This window comes from Opisthocomus hoazin, chromosome 15 (genome assembly GCF_030867145.1).
Source record: "Opisthocomus hoazin isolate bOpiHoa1 chromosome 15, bOpiHoa1.hap1, whole genome shotgun sequence".
In the NCBI taxonomy this organism is placed as follows: domain Eukaryota; kingdom Metazoa; phylum Chordata; class Aves; order Opisthocomiformes; family Opisthocomidae; genus Opisthocomus; species Opisthocomus hoazin.
Genome location: NC_134428.1, coordinates 6,785,472 through 6,809,293, shown reverse-complemented (window position 1 = coordinate 6,809,293; position 23,822 = coordinate 6,785,472). Strand labels below are relative to the sequence as shown.

The following is a 23,822-nucleotide window of genomic DNA, read 5'->3' as shown; positions in this document are numbered from 1 at the left end:
AGTACCATTTTAAGCTATGTGTCATGATGCCCATGCAATATACAGCAGTTATTCTAAACATCTGGGTGAATCACTTTCTGTGGCTGTGTTCAAAAATGGGAAACACATTTCATTCTCTCTATTTTATGTATTACTGGGGTGAAACATCTTCTGTTTCCAGCTTACCTGGCCAGTTGAAAAAACAGGTATTTTCCCATGTATGGTAGCTGAAAGAAGTGGAGCCTTTAATGGATTTTTGTGAACAAAAAGGCATGGATTTGCAGAAGAAAGCCCCTTTCTTAAAAATCCTAATAGTCCAAAGTTAAAAGAAGGTCTGAAGATTTACTAATGCAAAAATAAACTAAAGTAGGAATAGAAGGAGGAAATACATATCATAAATTAGTCTTCATTACCATTACATGTTTCATCCTGGGAAGAAAGTGATGGTCAATTTTTATTTCATCATTGCAGCATTTCAAATTTCTTTTTTTTATGAATGCATTTTTAGACAGATTCTTGATTGATATGCTTGTGTGTAACGAAATCTTGTTACAACAGAGGTCAGAGCTATGCTAGCCCTTATGGTACCAGACACAGTATATAATTTTTACTTTTTCTTAGGTGATTAATTTTTTCCAGTCAGCAGTGGCACTTACAAGTAACTGTAGGGCTGATGATCAGTAACAATGCTTTTTAAATACTGTAGTGTGTGTATATATATATTCAGTCAGCCAGTTGCCACATTTTCACAGATAACCTAAAACTAGTTCAGCTTGGGACTATGTGTATTTACAATACTTGACAGACTACAGCATCACTGCATGAACCTGGTATAAAGAATATGCATGCCATCTTCTGCAAACAATAATTAGTGTTTTCACAAAATCAAATCCTATCTTTGATTAGAAAACCTGGAAGATTCCTAATGCAACAAACACAAAATTATGTCAGAAGTACTCAAGTAAATAAAACCAACTAACTAGCAAGAGAGAAATTGAGAAATGGTCAAAACTGAATGTCAAATGGGAGATCCCTGTCCCATTCAACAGTCTGAGTGTTTTGCAAAATAGGTAGGAATGATAAACCAAGGGGAATCTGTGGAGCAGTAAGTTTTGCACAGCAAAGCTTGTTGCAATAAAATCACTGCCTGACGCATGATACAATAGCTGATCCCCTGCCCCGCTGGTGCTATCTGAGCACTGGCAGACGAAAACTCCAGGAAGAGGCCTTCAGCAAGCCAGGACACACAAAAATCCGAGAGTTCAAAACAGGGCTGGCTTAGCTGGTATTTCGCTGTTGCCTCAACCAATTATGCAGACTGCAGAAGGGTCCAAGCTGTGTGGTGCTGCTGAGCCCTGCTAGCCAACATGCCCCTGCCTCAGGCCCAGGCTGTTGGCGTGGCCACTGCCAGCAGGGAGGCACCAAACCTTCCCCGGTCTAGCTACTGAATACACAAACAGCACTGAACGACAGCAAGGGTATGAAACATCACACTTTGCTACAATGCCAATTGAATAAGGAAGTTGTGGTGAGTTACCAACATCTAAAAATGAAAAGCAGCTCAGGAAATATGCGCTGGGTTCCTCACTTTTCTCAGTTCCTCAGCTTCCTCTGCTAAGCTCTTAAAATCCCTTGTTCTCTCTACACAGACAGTTTTACAACCACACTCCCAGCTGTTCATTGTAAACTCATAAATCTCTGAATTCAGAAAGTCAACTCAAAGAAATAAAGACTTCTTACGTCACTGATACCTGCTTTTTATTTATCAACAGGTAAATCTACTGAGAGTGGAGTTCAAGCTTACTGAAGGTGAGGAGAATATGTCAGTTCCATCAGAATGCAAATCAATTTTGAATAGAGAAAGACATTGTAATATTGAGATATACTAAAATAGGTTACTTTACTTACGTGCACAGGATAGACTGGTCTTCTCGATCTGTGAATAAAGAAAAAAATCCATTAATTAGGGAAAATGGCTATGTCCTGACAGAAGCACTTATATTTGTAAGGATTTACATTGAACACCCTAGACCTACCAAAATCTGGCAATCCACAATTAGTCAAAAGCACTGGGTTAACATCTTATTTAATTTGCCCTTCCATTTAAACAGGCATCTCTAATGGAAATATTTTGTACAAACAATGAACAAAAGGTGAAGAGTTCAAAAATATTTTTTGTAAATTCCATTAGAGATGAACTGTCATGAGGACAGCAAAAAGATCAGGCTTTCTCTAAGAAGATTATAATTGAAAATTTCAAACCTGAAACTCAAGTTTTTACTACGCTTGTGAAGTATGGCTAGCAGCCCACTTGCGACAAAGTCTGGACAGATAAGACAGCAAAAACAAAAATGTTTTAAGCTGGTCATGCAAAGCTTTAAATTTTGAAAGCAGAGCAGTTCAGCAGAGCACTATTCTGTTTAATTTCAGACTAAGATGAATTCTATCAAGAGGACAAGTAATTTTTCTGAGATATCCTCCAAAGAGTAAGATAAAACAAGATACTTCACATATTTTACAAGACCATGTCAACAAATACATAAGTATTTTTCATCCTTTTTACTATGAACAGGACCATGAAATGCATTTTGGATCAAATTTTATAAAAAGGTGGTCCAAAATCTGCATTTCTTCTATGTGAGGCATGTAAGAGGTTTCTGCGCAGCAGCGTCCAGTACACTGCAATGCTGCAGCAAGGTTTAGGATTACATCCTGGCTCCATAACCTGCTCTTGCAGCATTCCTCCCTGCTAATGCTTTTGGAGTTGGAGTTTCTTCTTACCTTCAGAACTTTTACATAGAATTTTCTACCAAAAGGCTGATCTCAGACTCAGATCTCTAGGCTGTGGTGGACAATGAACACTCACTGAAGTTTCATCGTGTGCTCCATAATGTTGAACTATTTTGTAAAGCTCCATTGAAGCAAGACTTCCAGAAAAGTCTGTGGTAATGGGAGGCTTTACAATTTGTCCTCTGTGTAAAGACACCTATTAAGCGTGCAAGTTGTAATTGCTGCTTGGACCACAGCCAGTCTAGGAAAAGCAGTAGAGGATTTTGCTATGGCTTGGATTAATAGTAAACAACTGTTTTACTCCCAATTCCTCAATAGCTGTAACATTAACTGCTTTATTGATCACTGGAACGGCAAATGGTGCCACTTAACAGCTATATTTGGTAAATTGGTGCAAAATGACTCATTACGTTTCTATTGGCGATGTTTGTCAGCAATCAGCACGGCAGGACTCCTCCACATAAACATTTGGGAGGAGAGGAGATGTGAGCCATGTTTATTTTTCACTGCAGGAGATGAGCTAGGCTTTCTTTTAGGTTAAAAGAAGTGAGAACACGGTAGAATTTTTGCTAAAAATACACTGTTGTGTAAATAGAAACCATGGGCATATATTGATATTGCATCACAAACCCATAAATACCCTAAAGAAAAAAAAAGTGGCTCCTTGATACAGAGTTGCCAGTGGAATTTCTGAGTTCAGGGAACATTAGAAAAAGTTGGTCTCCTCCAAGCCAACTATTTTCTCACTACACTTTACTGCCCATTACTGCCCTTCTTTTGCTCCCCAGTAAGTGAAAAACGCCTCCTGAGGGTGTCTCATAAACTGGCCCACCACAGGGGTTTGCATGACTGCATGCGTATGGGCAGCTTTGCTGAAGTGTAAGAGCAAAAGAAGGGTTAGGAAGAAGCTGGACCAAGTGCCCTCTGGGACAGGGAACAAGCTGTGCAAGCCAAGCCTGAGTTACTGAATTTCTCTGGACTCAATCAGCCCAGCCCCTCATGCAGGTACAGGGAACAAATTCTGCTGAAATGGGAATAAGAAAGAAATGGAAGGAGCGGCGAGACTCAAACTGCAGGCAGGGACTACTGGGTGGTTGCTGGCTCTCCAACGATGACTTCTGGTGAAACAGCACTTTGTGACCCTGACTGATAGCAACTTACTTGAGGGCTATTGGGGGTTCTTGGAGGGTGAATAAAAATTTTTTATTTGCGTTCAGCTTTCTCTTGTAGTATTAAATGCTTCCAGGACTGGACTTGTGTGATTTGCCTGTTCTCTGTAAGTGAACAACCACATGGAATTCTTCCAAGCTTCTCTCTTGGTCACTGGGCTTGTCCCCATCTAACTTCCCTGGGGTTTGGCAGCCATATGAAGTCTCGAAGCTTTCAGACCCTGCATTGCTGAACTGTGCAGACTGACCTGCAAAAACCTCATGCTGACAAACTGTCCTGTGGATATTCACAGAGGGAGAATTCCAGATGTTGCTCTATTTCCTTCAGGAGTTTTAACAAATTGCCAAGGTAAGGATGAAACATATCAGGAAATCTTATCCTATTCTGCTATATCTTGAGCTGCATATACTGCTCTCATTTACTTTTGAGGGCTTTGCCATTCAATTGCTTCTATTTCTGTTCTGGAATATTTTATTTTGTACAGAAAGGACTGTGTCTCTGCAACTTTATGTGGGTAGATCTATCAGAAGAGAATGACTTGCATGAATGAAACTTCTTAAACATAATTCCTGGGGCTTTTTCAAAAATTTGACACCACCTGAAAGACTATCATATCCACTTGCTGTATGCCTGTATTAGATGTTTTGGACATTTTTTTACTTTGTCCTCAATTTTTAATAGCATAGAGATCTACATTTACATTCTAAACCCCACCAGCTTTCCTAAACATGCAAGTTGACTTTTCCCCACCCCTAGAATCTGCTTAGTTTTTTCACCAGACACCTCCAGATTGTTTGCAAGAATTGTATGTCCCCCTGTTCTTGATAGACTAGCTAGCTCTGCTTAATCACAAACAAAATTGGATGGTTTATCACAATGAAGCAGCAAGTTGGCAGCTTTACCATAAAAGGAGAAAAACAGACTGAAACCATGTTTCTACACGTACTTACTGCTTCTTTACATTTGTTAATAACTACACTGCCTAAAGGGGACTTCTCTGTACAGTACCACTAAGGACACAGTAAACAGATGGCTTTTCACAGCAGCCTGCCTTTCTAAAGTCTTGGGAACTGTATTTCCCTTCCGTACCTCCCAGTAACTAACAGGTTGCTTGTTTTTCTATCTTTAACTCAAGCTTGAATAAAAATGGCTTTGCAAAAAATAGATAGCCTTCCTGAATCTGCAGAAAGCCGTCATGTATCTTCTCCATGATGATTTATTGCCAAAGCACTTAACAAATCCTAATCATCCACACGAAAACTTTAGACTTATTACTACTGCTACATAACCTGACTTTTCTCATTTGTATTGTTTATCACTTATTTGCTGTTTGCTGCAAGCAGGGAAGATGACAGAAGGCAGCAGAATTACTCATCGCTACTGGAGTGGGGTCTCAGCTCCATCATCACTGGCAGCACTGCAGGAAGTCATCCACCCACCTCCAGCTTCTGTGCCCTGGCCTGCACTGCCTTCTCCCTGCTGCTGAACCAGCAGCGTTCGTGCAGCCATGCTGTACACCGGGAGGGGGTCACACACCTCAAAACTAATTCAGCAAAAAACAAGGGGTGGGTTTCACCTGGACCAGTTTTGCATCGTGACTGCAGGAAGACTGGTGCTGGCAGTGCAAGAGTTGGCATGAGGGCATCAAGCCCTTCATATGGTGGCTGTGCCACTGGGGAGCTGCCACACCCAAAACACAGGAGAGAGGGGTAGGTGCAGAAGCATAGGGTGATTTTTTGTGATTGCAGTCTCTTAAGTGTAGTAGCAGTAGTCAGCTAGCTTGTCTGTAAAGACAACCAGTAGGGCCCAGTTCAGTGTGGTAGCTTCTGGGGACAGACGCACACACAAAACGCTCTTGCGGAATGTTACATTCTCTTAGTCTTTCAGATGAAAGAAAGCTAAAGTGGATAAAGTGTATTCTTGTTCTGGTTGGAAACGAGCATCAGTGACTGTGCCTGGGCAACGATCATACTGCATAGTGACACGTAGTGACGTGGCAATCAGCAGATTCAACAAGACATCCAGCATCCCAGTTTGAGCATGAGACAGCATGACTGTGGTTTGTAAAAAGGTTTTAGGTGCTCAGAACCATTTGAAATAAGTGGAAATTTTATCTCTCCCCAGCCAACATCTTTGTTAATTCGTGTGTGCTGTGAGATGTCAGCTTTTCTGCAAATTTGGAAGAAGGTCCAAATATCTGATTTCTGTTAACTGTGGCTAACTGTTATTACCAGAACAAGTTTGGTGGGACTTAAACATCATCCCTAATGAATACATTAATCAAGTAAGTCTATAAAGCAGAGGAGGAGTGAAGTGTACACCACTCATGCTTTTTGCTGATGTTTGTGCCAGTAGAGGAGAGGGTGAGAAAGTGAAAGGCCCTGATTCCTGGGTGATGAGCCTACAATAGGATCAGAAATCTGCAGACACTGAGACTTGATTCACTGAAAGATAAAGGTTCTCTGAGACATCTGAACAAGCTGATTGTTCTTCGCCAGGCAGCCCTGGTCATGAAGTGCCAGAATGTAGTTCTTCAGTCTCATGAATCTAAGATATATTTGGTTTTGGCAAGAAGAAACTATGCAAGTTTCCCAGAGAAGGAACAACACTGAAATTTCACAAGGAAAACATTCAGTGCCCTGATCCATGTTTACAAGTAAGAATTTATGTTTATATCCCATTTGCAAATATGCTTACAAAAAACTATGAAGCTCTCTTTGTATATACGTGTTGCATGCACACATACCCCGTCATGTTGACACCCACTTTCACCGCTCCAATGTGAATACAATTTGGCTGAATAACTAGAGTTATTTTGAGGTTTGGTTTAGTTTCATGCACAAAACATGAGTACGTTTTTACAAACAAAAGCACAGCTTTAAAACCAGCTGGGGCCCTCTTCAGAGATGGAGAGACTCCAAAATGGCATGTGCAAGTAAATAAGCAAGTAAAGCGTGGGCGTCCTGGGCTTGTGATGCAAGCTCTTGTGGGACCGCTGCCCAGCTGCTGTGCCAGCTGTGCGTGGTTAGGATGGGAGGAGGCAGAAGAGGGTTCTGTTAAAGGCTCAATTGATGATCTATTCCCTCCTGTTTTCTTTCTGCTTGCTCTCCCCTCCTCTCTGCTGTCAAGAAGAAATCCTTGCAAAGGGGGCACATGAATAACGAGGTGTAAAGCTTCCTCAAGAGTTGGTGGGGCCAGGAAATTATTATGAGCACCAAAAAAGTGACTAGAAAGAAGCATGCACTCTTGCTGCCTTCTCCCCCCAGCACCCAGCCTGGGAGTCACAGCTGAATCCAGGCTGTGCTAGGTGAAGTTAATGACCACAGCACAGGGCAAGCAAGCTCCAGTGGCTTCACTGCTTATTGGGAGAGCATGATAGGAAGGACGGAGACTTGTCAGGGAGGGGAAGAGTGGAAGAAGTGCTTATGCTGCTGGAATCAGGCTGATCTGTGCTGATACTAGTTTCATGGAAAACTCATGTACTGCCAGGCCAAAGCAATTCTGCTCTTTCAGAATAGGCTGTAGTATCATTTTTTTTTCATGGTAAGCAGAAAACTCATGTACTGCCAGGCCAAAGCAATTCTGCTCTTTCAGAATAGGCTGTAGTATTATTTTTTTTCCTCTTTCCTGCAGATTGCTTGCAGCCTTTTCCTAGTTGTTTTTCCCCATGCCTTTTTAAAGGACAAGTAGCAGTATTCTGCACAGCTGAATGAGGAGAACACTGCTAAAGACCTGTACGAGCCAGAAGCTTCTTGCAGAGCTCCCCTGCAAGGCTTGCTGCTAAAATAAAGGGTCTGAGGAAAGAAGACTGGTCTGACTTCAGGGTCTGCTCAGAGCCCTGGACAGTACTGGATACAGAGCAGAGTTCAAGAGATGATCTGGAAGACAGATATATGTCTGTGGCTTAGTGGGATGAGCTTATGCCAAGGAAGTTTCTTATAACTGTGGTTGCATCAAAAATGGTATTTACTGAATCATGTTATTCTAAAAGCACCTGTCCCCTCAGTCCTAAACATACTTTATATGCCTGTCTTCACGAATAACACTGCTGTTACAGTAAGGAGGAAGTTCTGTTTTCAGTATGTCTTTTATTGTTGCTTTATCGATCCTCCTTCTCTGCTGCACTGTAGCTGTGCCTTCTGGGTTGCATCAATACCTAGCGCTCTGGGTTTAGAGTCAAATTAACTACATTTTGAAGTAAAATTCAAAAGTTACGAACCTAAGTTGTAAGGGAATCAAGTAAGTAATCTTCAGAAGTTCTAAGGATTTTGTTATTTGGATTATTTTGTTAGCATTACAGTTAGTAATTATGAGCACTCAGGATTTTTTTGGGGGGAAACACCTGTTTTGATGCATTTGACATCAGTCACCATTGGCGTGTGTGTATGCTTGTACCAAAAGGACAGGGATTTGATTGGCATTTGCAGTCAGTAGAAGTCTGCCTGGGGTCAGGCAATTTAGACTGTGCAGAGGCCTATCACATGTAAGATAATCTTTTTGTCATTATGGGAAAGGACTTTGTCTAGTCCACGTCTTGGTTTAGAAAATAGCAATTAACTATAATATGCCAAACTGACTACTTGTAACTTCTAGTAAACTCATCAGGTTCACATTTCATCTAGAACAAGTCCAGGAGTATCGCAGCCCTTGTGGTTACACTGGGCTGTGCACCTGGAGAAATGCCGTGTCATTGCTTTGGCGTAGGCAGGTGAGGTTTAAAGTGGTTTTAAATGGATTCATTTCTCAGTAACAATCACTGTCCTGTGTATGTATGTAACTATTACAAGGAAACAAATACTGGGTACTAATCTAGCTGCTAAACTGAAGTTTCTAGATGCTGTTTGTTGTTTTCCCCAGTGAGTTGTAAAGCCTATAAGCCCTAAATCCTTAAGCTCCAAACCCAGAAGCCCTAAGCGTTAGGGCTGAGCCTGCAAACCTTGCTGAGCCATAGCTACCGGACAGAATTTCTGCAGGATGAGGCCCCTAATGACAGCATTTAAATATCAAAGCATTTTCCAGAGTCTTGGTTTCCTGGAACACCTGAGGTCGATGCAAGATGGCAATGCGTCCTGTCCCTGTGTTCTGTAGGTGTTGCAGCCTCATACATTCATTGCTATAGCTTTTTCATCCCTAAATTTATGATTTTTCCCTAGAGCAAAACCCCTTTAGTCTGTCAGTAGTGACTGCAGAAGGAGAGCACTGTGAATTTTGAAGGTTTTGTTTGCGCTGTTTGGGGCCTGGCTGCTTTCCCATGGCTGCTTGTTGCCATTTCTGTTAGAAAACAGACCACATCTCAACTCAGGGCTCCAAAGCATTAAGACTTTCATGAAGTTAGCCCCAAAACGTTATGTGAATTTGCTTTGCTAGGGGAGAGAGAGGAGCAATGCCGACAGATCCAGCAGTGCTAGCAGCTAACTTTGGAATAGTCTCCACTGGTGGAGAGGGAGCATTTTCCATGCCCGTATTTGCCAAAACTATTTGCTTGACTTTGAAACCTTCCCACATGCCTCGACACAGATGGGTAAAAGGATTGTTTTTCCTTTTTGAGTCACAGTGTTTGTGGACTGCCGTTCCTGCCAAAGAATTCCTCTGAAACTTCTAGAAAGCCTGTGTTACTCTCCATAACAGATCCTTTCTGCCTGTGCTTCTACAGGAGCACACGTGGAGTTATAAGGTGTTTTCTCCCATGTTACTCTCAGTAATGTCCAAGAATTGCAGCATTAAACTCGCCTACCTTGCAGCATGCTCCTGTAGGCAGTGTCTGCAATAGCATAGATGTGGGGTGGCATCTCGTGCCTCTTCTTTCCCTTGTACATGTCAATAATCTTCTCTGAATAAATGGGCAGCTGTTTGTACGGATTTATTACCACGCAGAAGAGACCTGAATAAGTCTGCAAAGAAATTCAGATAAAAACTGGAATTAATATCATGTGCCATGTCTAGTCTGGGTAATACAGGCATCAGCTGCATTGAACTAACAGGATTTTAGCGCATAACACTCTTTTGTGTTCTGCCTAGTGTAACAAATGAAGCAGTGATTTCTGAACATATGCGTATAGGTGCAGTTTCCAAGTTCACAAATAATTACTTCTAATAAGCAAACTGCTAGAGAGTATGTGAATTTAGCAATCTGTAGAAACACCATGCTTTGATCTGATGTTAGAGCTTCTTGACTTCAGTTATTTTCACTGTATATAGTGAATCGCCCTCATCTGTGGTGATGTAACAACTGTAATACTTCATAATATTTCTTTATATGTGTATTTTCATACTAGCGTATGCCCTCTACTCAGGTAAGTCTCAAATTTTGTAAACTGAAATCCTAGGTAAGAAGCTTGGATTGATGTTAGAAGAAGGCTTTTTAAAAAAGATTATATTAACACTATATAATAATGATTGATGAGAGTCCTTGAAAAAAATTACTCAAGTTCCAAACAGATGTCTTAACAGAATAGTCATGCCTTCACTACATCACTATTTCTGTAAGAAATTTAAGGGAATATGTGGTTTCTGTTTACAGTTTAATTAAGGTATTCATATAAAAACAAACTAAAACATTAGCCTACCATCTAAAAAACCTGTTCATCCAGGTTTTGTTAGGTCTTTTTAATTCTCCTTTATTTTAGAAAGCTCCAGCTATTGAACTGGGAGCAGAAATAAAAGCATATGAGAATAGATGGTGAGCGATATATCACAAACACTAAAAGTAAGCAATTTGCAAGGGTTTTCCATTCTTTTTGTGAAAATTTAAAAGCCCAGAATAAAAAACTACAAACTTGTGAGATTGTAATTGTAGGGGTATTGGGTTATTTAAGCTGGACTATGGGTGTTAGTTTTAAAACCATGCTAGTTAAAATAACTGAGGTAATGAAATTATGTTCTGTCTGACTTAGGCATAAGTGGGTTTGTATTTATTTTTTTTTTTATTATTGCCCTGCTGTATGAGCGAGAGCTTGGTGGCACGCAGCTGCTGCTGGGCCTTAGTCTCAGGGCTGTGCCTGAGGTGGGCTCAAGCTGCCTCGGTTTCCCCATAGGAATCACTGTAACGCAGGGCTGTAAAATGGCATCTGGGAGGCTTGGCTCTGGGCACAGGGATTTCCCTTTCCTGACCATAATAGGAAATGGCACAAAACAGCCTCAGCACAGCCTGAGCACTTTATATGGTATTCAGCAAACACAGTGAGAGAATCTACCAGCTTCCAGCAGTGAGGAGCAGATTGGGTGCTCCACACTGGGCAGGAGAGCATTTGGGGTGCTCTGGGTGGTGCTGAGGACCTCTCCTACCATTACAGGTTGTGACTGCATTTCCATGTTATCAGGTCTGATAACAAGAAAATCAAGCTCAGGATCTTCACCAGTTTTCAGTATCCTCACGCTAAAACTCTTGATGTGGAGGGTAGATAATTACTGTGCCAGATTTTCATTGACACTGGAATTGAGAAGGAAACTCTGTGCTAATCGTGTCAAAATGAGCTTTAGTGCCACAGGGACGATACACTTGAAAAGTCACAGGTTTTTATCCTTGCATGACCACCAAGGCCCTTAGGGAAAGGATAGCCTTTATTTTTGGTAGAAATAGATTTACTCTATGCACTCAACTAATCATTCCCAACAAAGTAAATAAAATAATAGGAGACTAAATTTCCAATTCAGGAAATTATTTAAGCCTCCCTTCCCTGAGATTTATAGGCATTTGCCTGACTTGCCAAATGCAGGGCTGTTTGCACAGTGAAACGTACAGTTTTGAAGAACTAATTTTGAGGTGCAAGAAGCAGGTTATTAAGCCAAAGCAAAAGCCTGAGCTGGTGAAGTTCAGGAATCCCTATTTCTAACTGGACTGTGACTGATACAATCTCTCATCTCAGGAAAGTTGACCAACATCTTTTTGTTTCACCGATTGTAGTTCTAGGTATCTCCTTTGCAAGGATTTGGGGAAAACTGATTAATCTATGTGATGTTCTGAAGAGAAGTGAGCCGGCTGGCTAAGCATGGGATTGAAAGTGGTGGGTTTGAAGTTTCCATGCTTTAACTCATTCTCCTTGGGGCATGGTCTGCCCAGAGGGGGAGACCCATGGCCGTATCTCTCCCTAGAGGGTCTGGAGAGAGAACATGGTTTGTTGTATCTTAGGAATACTGTCCGTAGGAGTGCTGAGCTTGTGTATCCCTTTCACAGTCACCGGTGATGGGTATTTAGAGAGACTGGCAGAAGTACGCACAGCTTTGTTGTAAATGCTGAAGTTTGGGCAGAAGAGTCCCACCTCTGGTTCCTATATGCATATATAGTTTTCTGTATTTAGGAAAGTGTTTTGCACTGTTAGGCGAAGACTGAATTAGTAGTGCCTATGAATACAGGCACTAGAAACTTGATTCTACTCTCAAATCCAACGAAGTTGCATTGCTATGTTATTGATGTTTATAGAATCATTTTTGCTCTAATCTGTGTGTGGACAAGGCAGGTTCTGTGAGTTCTGAGCAATACGAAACATGAGTTAGTGGCAGCGCACTTCTTGCCCTTTCTTAATTACCCATGATGAAGGAAAAGGCCAAGGTGTTTTTACAGTGTACAGTCGCTCTGTGAATTTCTGCATTGAGTCTTTTTATTTAATAATATTTAATAGAAACTCAAGGGGCAGATGATTTTTTTTTTTTTTTTTACCTGAGTTGACTTTTTTCTTTAGCAGAATTGGGATTCCACATTTGTGTCAGTGATGCTCCGAAGGGGAAAATGTTAAGGTGGCATTGTCTTTGTATGTGTGGGACTCCAAGGGAGGCAGTGTAGGCATTGCATGGCAAAGTCAGGAGATGGTTATTTACAGTTAATTTTGCAAGTGGATGAGAACAAAACCTCAAATTCTGTTTAGATGCCTTTATTAGATACCTTTATTTTTTTAAAGGTATAAGAGTGTCCAGCAGGGCAGCACTGTGTAAGGCTGGACAGTTTTAAGCAGTTTTTGGTTACTGAAAATATTAATAATTTGTTGTAATACAAGTCAAAATAATGTCTTTGTAACTGTCATTTTACCACCCCCTTAAAATTTAGTCTGTTAAGAAAACTGAATTTCAGATACACTTCCATTTTTTCTCCATAAAATAATTCTTTGACTTCTAATTGCATTATCCACTTTTTTGAAATTAATTTCCTCTTCCTGTAGAAAGTGAAAGTTCCACAAAAAATCTGAAAAGTAAACATATTGGGAATCCTCGAACATCTATGCAGAGTGTTGCTGAGAACAACAACAAAGAAGTAAACCCCACACATTTTATCCCACTAGTCTTCTAGTAATTATTTTTAGATCTTGCAACAATGCAGAACATTTTCAGACAAATTCCATTTTAGTAATTAATGCTGTGTGTTCTGATATAATGGCACATAGGTCCATGTGCTCACCTGCAAACTTAAAATCCAATAAGCTCAAATACTGAAAAGATTCTAGCTTCTTTCAGGAATCTTGAAGATGTGCATTTTAGTAAATTCCTGAAGGAAAGATGTTAGGCTTAGCTCTTTTAACCTATGCATAACAATTAAATAGTTCCTTTGCTGTGCTGTATAGAACTATCTTATTTTCTGCTTCATTTCCTACTTTACAATTTAGCGTTCCTCATATCAGTAACGAGACCTCTACTGCTGCTTGTAAAATCTTGTTACTTAAGCTCTGTACTTTGTTTCACTCGTGAGTGGTATGTTGTGCAAGTAAAATTTTCAGAAATTGAAACTGTAGATTACTTTTCTGCAGCACAGTGTAGGGATCCTCCGTGTAAAATCAAAGATAACAGCCAACTTCCATGGAATTTTCTGGGCTTTCTTACTGTGCAGTTTTCTAACTGTTGATGCAGATAGATTAGAGGGTTATTAATGTCAAAATACACTTGTGTTAGTATATTTGTGTAGACTGGAAGACAGAATAATCTTGGCCCTAATACACATGAACATAGAGGAGACTGTAATTTGTCCAGGTTTGTCTGATCTGTAAGTGGACCAGCAAAGGAGAAAAAAAAAGATTTTAGTGGATTCATGTCTTTGATTCAGTAACACACTGGAGCATATGAGTACTCTCACTTGAATTCCAGTGGGTTTATTAGTTCATTCAAACATAAGGTTTTACTTAAGCACCCACCAAACCAGAACTTGTCAGCTCCCTTTCAGTGGGAATTTTGCCTGAGAAAAGACTGGATGATTTGGCTTTTCTGTATGGTCTTTTTGCAAGTTACTGGAAACTTGTTCAGGTTTACACTGAAGTCATTCAATTTTTTGAATTTCTATTTATTTATTTTTTCCAAACAGCAGGACTGAGGTGTTGTTCAGCTATCAGAGAGTACTTTCCAAGCCAACAATATCCTTTCAGAATTAGCAAGTTTTGGGGAAGAAACCTTTGTGTGTTGTAATTCAGTTAGGTAAAGAATTAAAGAAGATTAATAAAGAAGCAGGAGAGTAATGGGGAATAAAGTGAACTGACTACATTTTTGGTTTAGGATGCCATTACTGAGGGGTTAGTACTTGCATGGCGGTGTTACACACAAGGACTGCATCCCTGACAGTGGGTGGGATCCACCTTGTCTGTGTCGGGACATAGCAGCATGCAAGAGGAAATGCCGTTGTGCATGTTTGAGTCTACTTACATAAATTAAACCGGAGAAGTATCTCTCTCTTAGATTGTGCAGCACTGAAGCTTCATTGAGGCAAGTCAGCTCTGCCATGTCCTCCACTTTGGAGAATTTTGGAGGGTTCATCTTCTGAATGTCATCCTTGCTGAGTGTCACTTTCTTTCCATTTTCTGCCAGTTCAACTGTCACCTCATCCCCTTTCTCTTCCTTGATACTTGCTGCTTCAAATCCATGTTTCTCTGATGGGATCCAAACCAGTCTCTTTGCTGACCAATCAGCCTGGGCAAGTGGGTTGTTAATGAAGTTTTTGTCCACAAAGAGGAATTTTTCATCATCGCTGAGAGGTTTTTGAGCCATTTTGACTCAATAGACACCTGTTGAGGAAGCAAAATATTCTGCTTTAAAGGGAGGCAAATGTGGGGACGCTCTAGGCAAAACACATTTGTCAGCTTTGCTATGCAGTAGATCCAAAGCACTATAGGTCCTGTGTCATATCTCGCATTTCCATGCAGAGATATTTTTGTGTGCCAGCATAGATACCTTAGAGTATGTGCATTCGGATTCCCATTCCTTTGTTGCTATGTCTGAAATCACCTAAATCAAAAGCTTTGTGGCACTAAAACAAATTAAGACACAAAAATTTCTCATCACCCAAATACTGTTGGGTGCATACTGAAATACCGGTGCAATGATGAAATAATTAGTGGAAGAACAGTTCCCAGGCTGTGTTCCAGAAAGGACAGAAGCTAACTTCTCATGCAAAAGACTATTTCCAGTCACTGTAATACTGTTTCATTTAGAGAAGGATAAGAGTAAGAAAAGGTCAAAAGAAAAAGCAGAAAAAAAAATTATCAGTACTGCTGGTGAAGGAGAAGTAATTTAGAGTTATCACCTTTCCATTGGCTCAGACAGTGGGAGCTGATTATTTATGAAGGGTACAGGTCCACCACATGACAGAGAGAGAAGAAACAAACAAGCCTGCGAATTGCATCACCTGTTAGATACTCTGAACCATGATGCTCAGACTGCAACGATGAGGAATCTGTATCATGCAGTTCCACATGGACAAAAAAGCATTGTGCAGTCGCACTTAGATAAAGCAGCTGGATGTATCTGCTCTGTAGGTGAGAGCAATGGGAGGGTTGTGGCTGCTTTGCACGTGTTTGAGAGGGAGGAGGCAGCTTCTTTCCCACTCCGGCCATTGGACGTTAGGATGTAGCAGCAAGAGCTTTGGTGATAATTCTGGAGCTTTCATAAGTATTCTGCTCTGTCCTGTGGGACACACAGCTCTAAATGAGGAAAGGAGTAAACAAAGGACTTCTTGTGGTTTGCTACAGGGCAGGAAAAGAGTGGTGCTGATTGGGAAACCTGCCATGAAGTGGAGCAGAGAGGAGAGCTGGGCAGGAGCTACAGTGGGGAGCAGGGAATAGTGTGTGCCCAAGAAAAACATCTCTAGAAGACTAAGGCTGTTTCGTTTCCTTATTGAGAATTAATTTAATTTACAGCATTCAGACAAATATGAATCTTGAGGGAGTTTGGAGAACTGACCGCTAAAGATGTCAGCAATCTACCTGTTGTAAAGACCAAGCTCTGTGGTATATAGCCAAACGGACTCCCTGTGCTCTGGGAGTATCAGAGATCGGTTTCCAAGTATTTGTCCCTGAAGCCTTCCCACAGATTAATGTTTTTTGAAAGGCCAGACTGTGTGAGGGGTCTGAGAGAGAAGCATGGATCATGCAGAAAGTGCCATAAAGCTTAAAAACAAAACAAAGATTTTAGAGATGCCTAAGAGGGTTGGACGATATCCCACTGAAATTCAATGGAAATTAGATGCCCCAGCTCCTTAGATTCCCTCGACAATTCTCTCGTCTAAAAAAAAAAAGAGCAGCTTTCCTCTAAATGTGCTCGCTCTAGAGCCACCAGCCTTGCCCGGAGAACCTCAAGAGGAAAATCCACCCAGGTCATCTACACCCATGCAATGCGAGTGGTGATGTGGGTGAGTGGGAGGGCTCGGCTCTGTGCATCGCTGCTGGCCCACGTGCAGTGCTCCCTGCCATTGAGTCTCTGCGAGGGAGCTCTGTCAGATGTGGCCCTTCGCTCACTCCCAGGGGATTCTTGGAAGAGAGCTGCAAGAGGAAACTATTTGACCTCTGTGTGGATTAAGGCAGAAAATGTTACCTCGTTGCCAAGAGGGCTGGTACAGCTGCACAGTTCCAATAATGGAGATGGTATTCTCTCCAGCTGCGCTTTCCAGCTGGCAGCCGCAGGCTGGAGCCGGCCGGACAGGGGAATGAAGTGCGTGCTGCCCCATGGCCAGGGCTGCGGCTCCAGGAGCGCAGGGCTTGGGGAGCAGCAGGAGCCTCCTGAGGCCCCTCCCCTCCCGCTGCGGTGGCAATGGGCAAGGCAAGTTCTCCATCCCACTGCCCCAGCGGTTTGGGAGGAATTGTTGCAGCAGTGAGGTGGGAGAACTTTGGTCCATTTTCAGCCCAGAAGAGAGCTATGTGGGCGTCCTGAGGCATCAGAAAGGCTGGATCATGCTGCCCGTGGCTAAGTGCCAAGTGACAGCACATTCAAATCAGTAGGAATTTGGTGCTGGTGTCAGAAACACCAAAAATTAGACTGAACTGCAGAGATGAGTTTCACAGAGTCAAATCCTGCCACTTTGAGGCTGCCCGCAATGATGGTGGAAATCAAACTGCCAAATCATCCTGGCAATCTCTGTCAAAAACCCAACCAAAGGTAAAACTGTTGGCCTGCTACAAAGCATGTCCCCAGAGGGACAACCCAAAAGTTCTTCACTGTTTTGTTGCCCAAGGACCAAGGGAAATCTCCTTCCCTTTTTACGTGCTAGGTCAAAAACATCTTCCACAGATTACAGTGTGAAACAGAGAGCTGGTCTGTCTGTATTCTACTATGCTGTCCTAGATCCTCCTGCATGTAAAACTTTCTGCACTTTGTTATTTAAATTCAGTCTGTCTGAAGGCAAGATGAGGTTGGAAGGTATAAGAGGTGGCATGAACTGCAGAGCTTGGAAATACAAGTTTTTATCCCCTGGATCTAAGCACTATGTTTGACTAGTTTAAACATGGTAAGAATAGACCCCCTACAAGAAATAGGAAATAAACAGTCTGAGCTGGATCTTGCAACTCCTCTGAAATGCAATGAAGAGAATACATGGATTTGTGTAACAAGAACCTTTCATGACTGATCCTCTGAAATCTGAGGATAAAGTGTAGTAGCAGCTGAGTACCACTGTAGTAAAAAAGAATATGCAGTTACAAAGTGTGGATTAACAAATATTAATAGTTTAATATATTAATGAGTATTAATTAATGTGTATTGGTATTATAGGAAAGTTTCTGAATGGAAGGGGTAGAAGACAAGCTCCAAAAACTCAACTGGATTTGTCTTAGTGAGGTACTGCGCGCTGTACTAATGAGCTGCTGAAGCTTTCTGATTAATAACTGGCAGTAAACCTTCTGGTCCATCTCTGATGGAGACTGAACTACACTGCTCCCACATACGATTGATACTGGGGAAATGGGCCAGGAGGAAAGGTTCATCACTGCCTATTGAGAACATTCCCCGGGAAGGCAAAATTTACCACTTGGCCAGTTCCTGGGTTTCATCTGTAGGGCTGGCTAAGAGAAACGGAGACCAATATCTTATCTGTGCAAGAGGTGGTAAGAGGTTCTTATCCATTCTTTTAGGTAGATGATAGCCCAAATCATGTACAAGGGTAAATACTTTCATACTCAGAGGTGAGCTATGCTGAGGAAGGGAAGAGGAGAAAAAGAGGAAAAGCAATCACAAAAATACTACTGGTATGAAATTTCTTGCCTTAGAAATGTGCCAAATTACACTGAACTGGATCCATCTGATAGACTTGTCTAAACCCCAATGTGCACATACACGTGGGCACGCATACTTCCACAGCTTACTTTCTGTTCCTCCTTCTGCTCTCCCACTAGGGATATACCCAGCTGATCTTCACTGTTTTTTCTCTTATCGTGTCAGTGACAGAAGTTGAATGCTGTCCTTATAATCAGTTTATCCTGAGTATATTATTCCAAGGACAAAGTATAAATATCTTCCGGAAGTGCACTTTAAATAAAGGTTATTGACCAATCAGAGTTGCCTCCTGGGTCAGAGCTCAGAGAGACAGCTTTTTTCCTAATGAGAAGATAAGGGGCACTTCTCCCTTCCTCTGTGGGATGTGCATGTCAGTATAAAAGCTTATGACAGCCGTACAGGGAATAATTATTAGAACAGAGGAACATATAACCAAGTCCTGTTCTCATAAGTGGTTTCTGATAGAAGAGTGTGGCCGTAACCTGCTGCTTGACTCAAACTGTGTTTCTTGGCTACAGTAGTTCTTGTCTATGTTCTTTCCAGGTTGCTTATCTTTTACTTTTCCAGTACTTAACTGAATTACCCAACGGAGCATTGCTTGAAAAAAAAGAAAATCTAAGGGTGAATCCTAATCTTGTGATCCTTGTTTGGGAATTGGCTCCCCAGTACAGTTAGCTTTGTCACAAGCGCTGCTCCCAATCCCTCCTGACCTTTCACCTCTCCCCGTTGGTCACCGGGATCACCCCTCAAATGCTTACTCTCATTATGGACATTTTCATCTGAACATGGAGGAATCGTCAATACTGGTGTATGGTTGTTCAACCATGGAATGGGGAAAGTCTGTATTTTAAGAAAGAACATTTTCAGTAGTTTCACAGGGCTGGTTTTTTTGGGTGTGTGTGTTGTTTGTTTTTCTTTAATCCATGCTCCGTGTCCTTTAATCAAATTGTCTGTAAGTGCCTTGATCTCATATCAGGTTTTCTCACCTTTGTTAATGCAAGTTACTATATAACTCTGATAAAACACTTGATAGCTCTTTTAATATCGCAAAGAGATTGGCCCAGGTTATTACCTGTGTTGTAAACTGTAAAAATTAGAAGGAAAAAAGACTTCAGTTGCATCACGTGGGGATAGAATCCCTTTATGTGGAAAATACCAGCTATTTTAAATACCCCAAATGTCATTATATTAAGTAAATCAGATTCTGCATGTTTGTTAGAATTCATAAATAATCCACATTTTAACTGGACTTCGCATACGGAAAGCTGTCTCTAGCTCTTGGCTTCTTCTAAAATTAACACATTTAAAAGAAAAGCCAACAGATTTGCAACTACTAAGTCTCAGTGATTTATAAAGAGTTGGATCCTCTGCGTACATCTATGCCTGCTACCATATATGGCGATGTTCTTCTCAATACTAGCTGTTCCACAAAAATGTAATGATAACAAATTCAAAACAAATACCTTTTAGGGACTAGCATGTCAATTGCAAATGAGAGAATAAAAATCATTGTTTACATAAGCAGATACAGCCAGAGGAGTACCATGTACTAAGCTAAAGTGACTACTTCATCGAGCGCTCTGCTCTCTGGGGGTTCATTGTGTGAGCCTCTGTTTTGGTGGCTTGAAGGAACTGAGAACTTCAGAAGTTCAGCAAGTCAGTCTCCGTACAGCGTCTGGTTGCAAACTGCAAAGCTTTGTGTGAAAGAGAAGGTGGGTTTGTTTTCAAACAAGTGCATTTCAGAAAAGATTTTATTAAGAAGTATGTAGTAGATAATAATGACAAACCTTCTGATTTCCTTTATATTTAAAATATCTCATATTGCTTCTTAATTATGCACACACACACCTCTCAAATACATATCAACATTTTTATATGTGTACATATATTTGCGTGTGCAAGGATCCAGTGAGCTTCTGGTATGACACTGAAGCTGTTTTCTACACTGCCATCTACTGTCATCTTTATTCTCGGTATTTTGTTAAATTTAGAAGTTTGTTGCTTTATTTTCCCTTTAAAAAAAGGCATGTCACATTTGAAATTACTCGAATTAGTGTAAGTCAGTGAATCATCAGATTAGTTTCGCTTAAATTTTCCCAGCATATTAAAAACATACATATGTAATGCTAAAGGTATTTTTGTAAAAATGTTTCAATTTCTTCTTCTAATTTTTAAGCATTTTTCCTGTTTAAAGAACAAGTAATTGACTAATTAATGATTTTATATTGTTATACCTTCTTTAAGCAGCATAGAAAGCACTCTAAGTTCCTTGATTAGAGCTGAGGAAGTAGAAATGCTTGAAGATCAGCAGTTCAGACTTCCAGGTTTCTTCTTCACTGAATGCACATGTTAATGGCAGCGGGTACGTGCCACAGCCCGGCGGTGCTCAGCACACTGTGAGCTGTGTTGCTGCTGGCTCAGAGTGCGACTCATGCTCTGCAGCATCTTTAAGGCTCAGTTCAGCAATAGCAGCGTTAGAGGTGACTGAGGAACAAGCTAGAAAATGTGCATAGTCTCTAATGCATGTTAAATAGAAGCCAATCTGTAATACACAAATTCGGAAAAACCATTTAGGCGTGTCCGATAGGTCTGTTCCTATTCCTAATTTGTGTGCTATGTGCAGGTTAATTCACGGAATGTGTTTGCAGAGCAGCATAGTAGTTAGCTTGCCAAGCTGCTCCATCCCCAAGTGCAGCCACCCCCCAGCCCCAGCCCCAGCAGCATCTCCAGCCCCTGCGGTACTCACAGGCGTCCAATTAGGGGAGCAGAGAGTGAATTGGAGAGTCGGGAACCTGTACAGCCACCAGCCGGGACAGTCCAAGTCCTCGCTGCCTTTGCAGCCTCACTATATAGAGGAGGAGAATCTTGTCAGTGGGGAGGGGCCCTGGAAACCACGTCCTGCGGGAAAATCCTCTCGGTACCTGGGTTAAAAAGACAGCCTGAGCCAAGGATCTCATTCCCAGTAGGGCCTAATCCCAGGCTGCTGCCCCTGCCCTGTGCCACTCTTTAGGGAAGCGGGCCAGTTCTAGCTTTCAGAAAGGCATGAAAGGGGTGCCCCTAACTCACAAGCTCGGAGATTTTGCTTTTTCCTAGGGTGGAACAGTTTGGCCAAGCAAATGGACCTTTAACTCCTCCCAGCTCTGGCAGCATCCTCACCCCTTGTGGCCCCCTGCATAGGAGAAGCTCAAAGGGCAGGTCCCCACCTGGCACAGGTTTCCCACCCACCATCAGCACATTTTCTTGGAGTTAAGAGAAGTCCCCGAGTTCAGGGGTTGCTTGGAAGAGGAGGGTTATTCCTGACCCAGCAGGGATGTGTGGGTGGAGGTTGCTCTGGGTCTCTGTGTGTTTTTGTGACATCTGGAGCCTGGGGCTGGTTTAAGCCTCCTTTGCCCCTGGGGAACAAGTGGGTTGTTTCCCACCTCCCTGGAGGATTTGCCAAGGTTTCTTTTGCAATCTGGTGTGCAGCTCAGTTCCTGAGAAAGGACTGTAAATACTTTTTCGTATATAAGAAATACCTCACTCTGTCCATGAAAGGAAGAAAAGTGATAAATAGCTGAGGGGGAACAGTCCCTGGGATGCAGCTGAAAGAACAGGTGGCAGGCACTGTGCGATGGCGGGGAGGGGAGGACAGGGCACTGGGAGCAAGCCCTGCAGGGGTTAGGGAGTGATCTGGTCCTCATCAAGCCTTCCTCACACGCCCCCAAACCTTCAGTCCCCAGCTTCCCCCCCTCCTTCCCCTGCTCGTAGCCAACAGCCTTGTGCAGTAGGACCTGTGGATGGAGACATCCCAAAAAGGGAAAGCTAGGATCCTCTAGGAATTCCCGTCAACGTGCCAGATGATACAAAATACCGAAACAACCCCCTCTCGGCAACATACTAAATATGGTGTATACCCAAAGCATCAGAGCACGGTCCTGGGTGAAATAATTTCTCTTGACATCAACAGCCCTGTCTTCTCTGGAAAATAAGCCCTCCTGGGGAAGATGGATGAGGTTCATGTTGGTCTTGGCATCCTAAGAAGATACCTATGAGGGGAGGCTGAGCTGAAAACGTCTGCTGTCACTCAGTCAAAGTACCAGCCCTTGCAGGTGGGGTAGATCTGTAGCCCCTGCTTCTAGCTCTGGCCAGCGTGAACAAATGGGGGCACACAGGAGAAAGGAGAAGAGCATCAGGGTTTCTTCCCTGCAACATTTCAGAAACACCAGGTACAGACTCATGTTCAGGCCTGGAGAATGCTAGATTTGCCAACACAGTCGTGCAGTCCCAGCGGCCGGAGCCTGTCCTTGCAGACGGAGGGTCGGTGTCCGCTGAGGTGCAGGGTTGCTGTGCAGCTGTGCAAAGCCCTCTCCGGACCCGCAAGGCAGCAGTGCCATATCGGACTCATGCACGTGTGACTGCATTGGAGCAAAGCCAGGGGAAATGGTCACAAGGACGTAAATCCAAGAAACTTGCCCTTGTTAGCAGAAAGTTCCTCGCAGGGTAGTTCACCCTATTTTTTTCACAGTTTCTCAGTTGCAAACTTAGCTTTTAAATGGGAATAGAATGAATACAAAATAATGAAAGGCAAGGGGATCCTCTGTAAAGTGTGATCGTTTTAACATTCATCAGTTATCCCTAGAAGTTCCTTTTAAACACATGCAGCTGTTTCACAAAACCAGACACATTTTACTAGTAGCTTAAAAAGGAGTGGAAATTATTCTGGCTGGTCTGCAAACCGCTGCATGTGCACTTGAAGGCTTGCTGCCTGAGTAGTGTGTTGAACAGAGGCAGAGCTGGAGGGTGATGTATGACGTGACATTAAATACAGCAGGAAAGTCTAAAAAATACTACTGCTGGGACTCAGTTGCACTCTCGACCCATGTGGGGCAGGAACTGATAAGTGTAAGTGTGGCTTCCAACCTTTGCTTAAAAGTTAATGTAAGAATATACTAATATAATAGCCTCGTTGGAGTTTGCTAAATGTTGTCGTAATTTTAAATCCAAGTTGCCTCAAAATGCAAGCTATGGATTCCCAGGGGACAATGCCTTTGTGACAACAAAAGAAGCTTTATTTTAAAAACCCTGATGTGTTTGTTTACTTGTTATAATTACTTTTCTAGAAAAAATAAAGCATTGAGCAGTCTGCCCTTAGATGTCTCCCTGCTGAATTTGCACTGTAAATATTGTACTTGGAAAAAAAAGAGGACTCGAGAAGGAAAGAAATGAACTTTCGGCTGACTTACCGTGGTGTAACCTGAATACAATGGGGGGGAAAAAAGAAAAGCGTGGATGTTGATATTAGTTTGTTAAATAATGTGTGTCAGGTAAGCAATATTTGTTTTGTTTTAAAATGTTTTTACCTGAGTTTACCAACCACGTTTCTGTAAGTTGACATCCATAATTGGAACTGGCAAGTGTACCGGTGGGTTCCCATCTGTGCTGAGTTCTGC

General features: G+C 42.0%; 1 protein-coding gene across 4 annotated transcripts in view; it reads right to left on the bottom strand.

The window, feature by feature from the left end:
• Window positions 1–21,241, bottom strand: part of MYH11 (myosin heavy chain 11) — a 61,593-nt gene extending 40,352 nt beyond the window's left edge. For 3 of the 4 annotated variants that reach the window (XM_009936286.2, XM_009936287.2, XM_075437016.1), the window contains exons 1-4: window positions 21,140–21,241; window positions 14,557–14,915; window positions 9,674–9,830; window positions 1,888–1,915 (exon numbers count right to left, since the gene is read on the bottom strand). In XM_009936286.2, coding sequence (XP_009934588.1) covers window positions 1,888–1,915; window positions 9,674–9,830; window positions 14,557–14,898 — 527 coding nt within the window. In that variant the 5' untranslated portion in view covers window positions 14,899–14,915; window positions 21,140–21,241. Of the gene's footprint in view, window positions 1–1,887; window positions 1,916–9,673; window positions 9,831–14,556; window positions 14,916–20,627; window positions 20,647–21,139 lie in introns of those variants that run through there. The other variant, XM_075437015.1, reaches the window with a different exon arrangement.
• Between the last annotated feature and the right edge of the window lie 2,581 nt (window positions 21,242–23,822).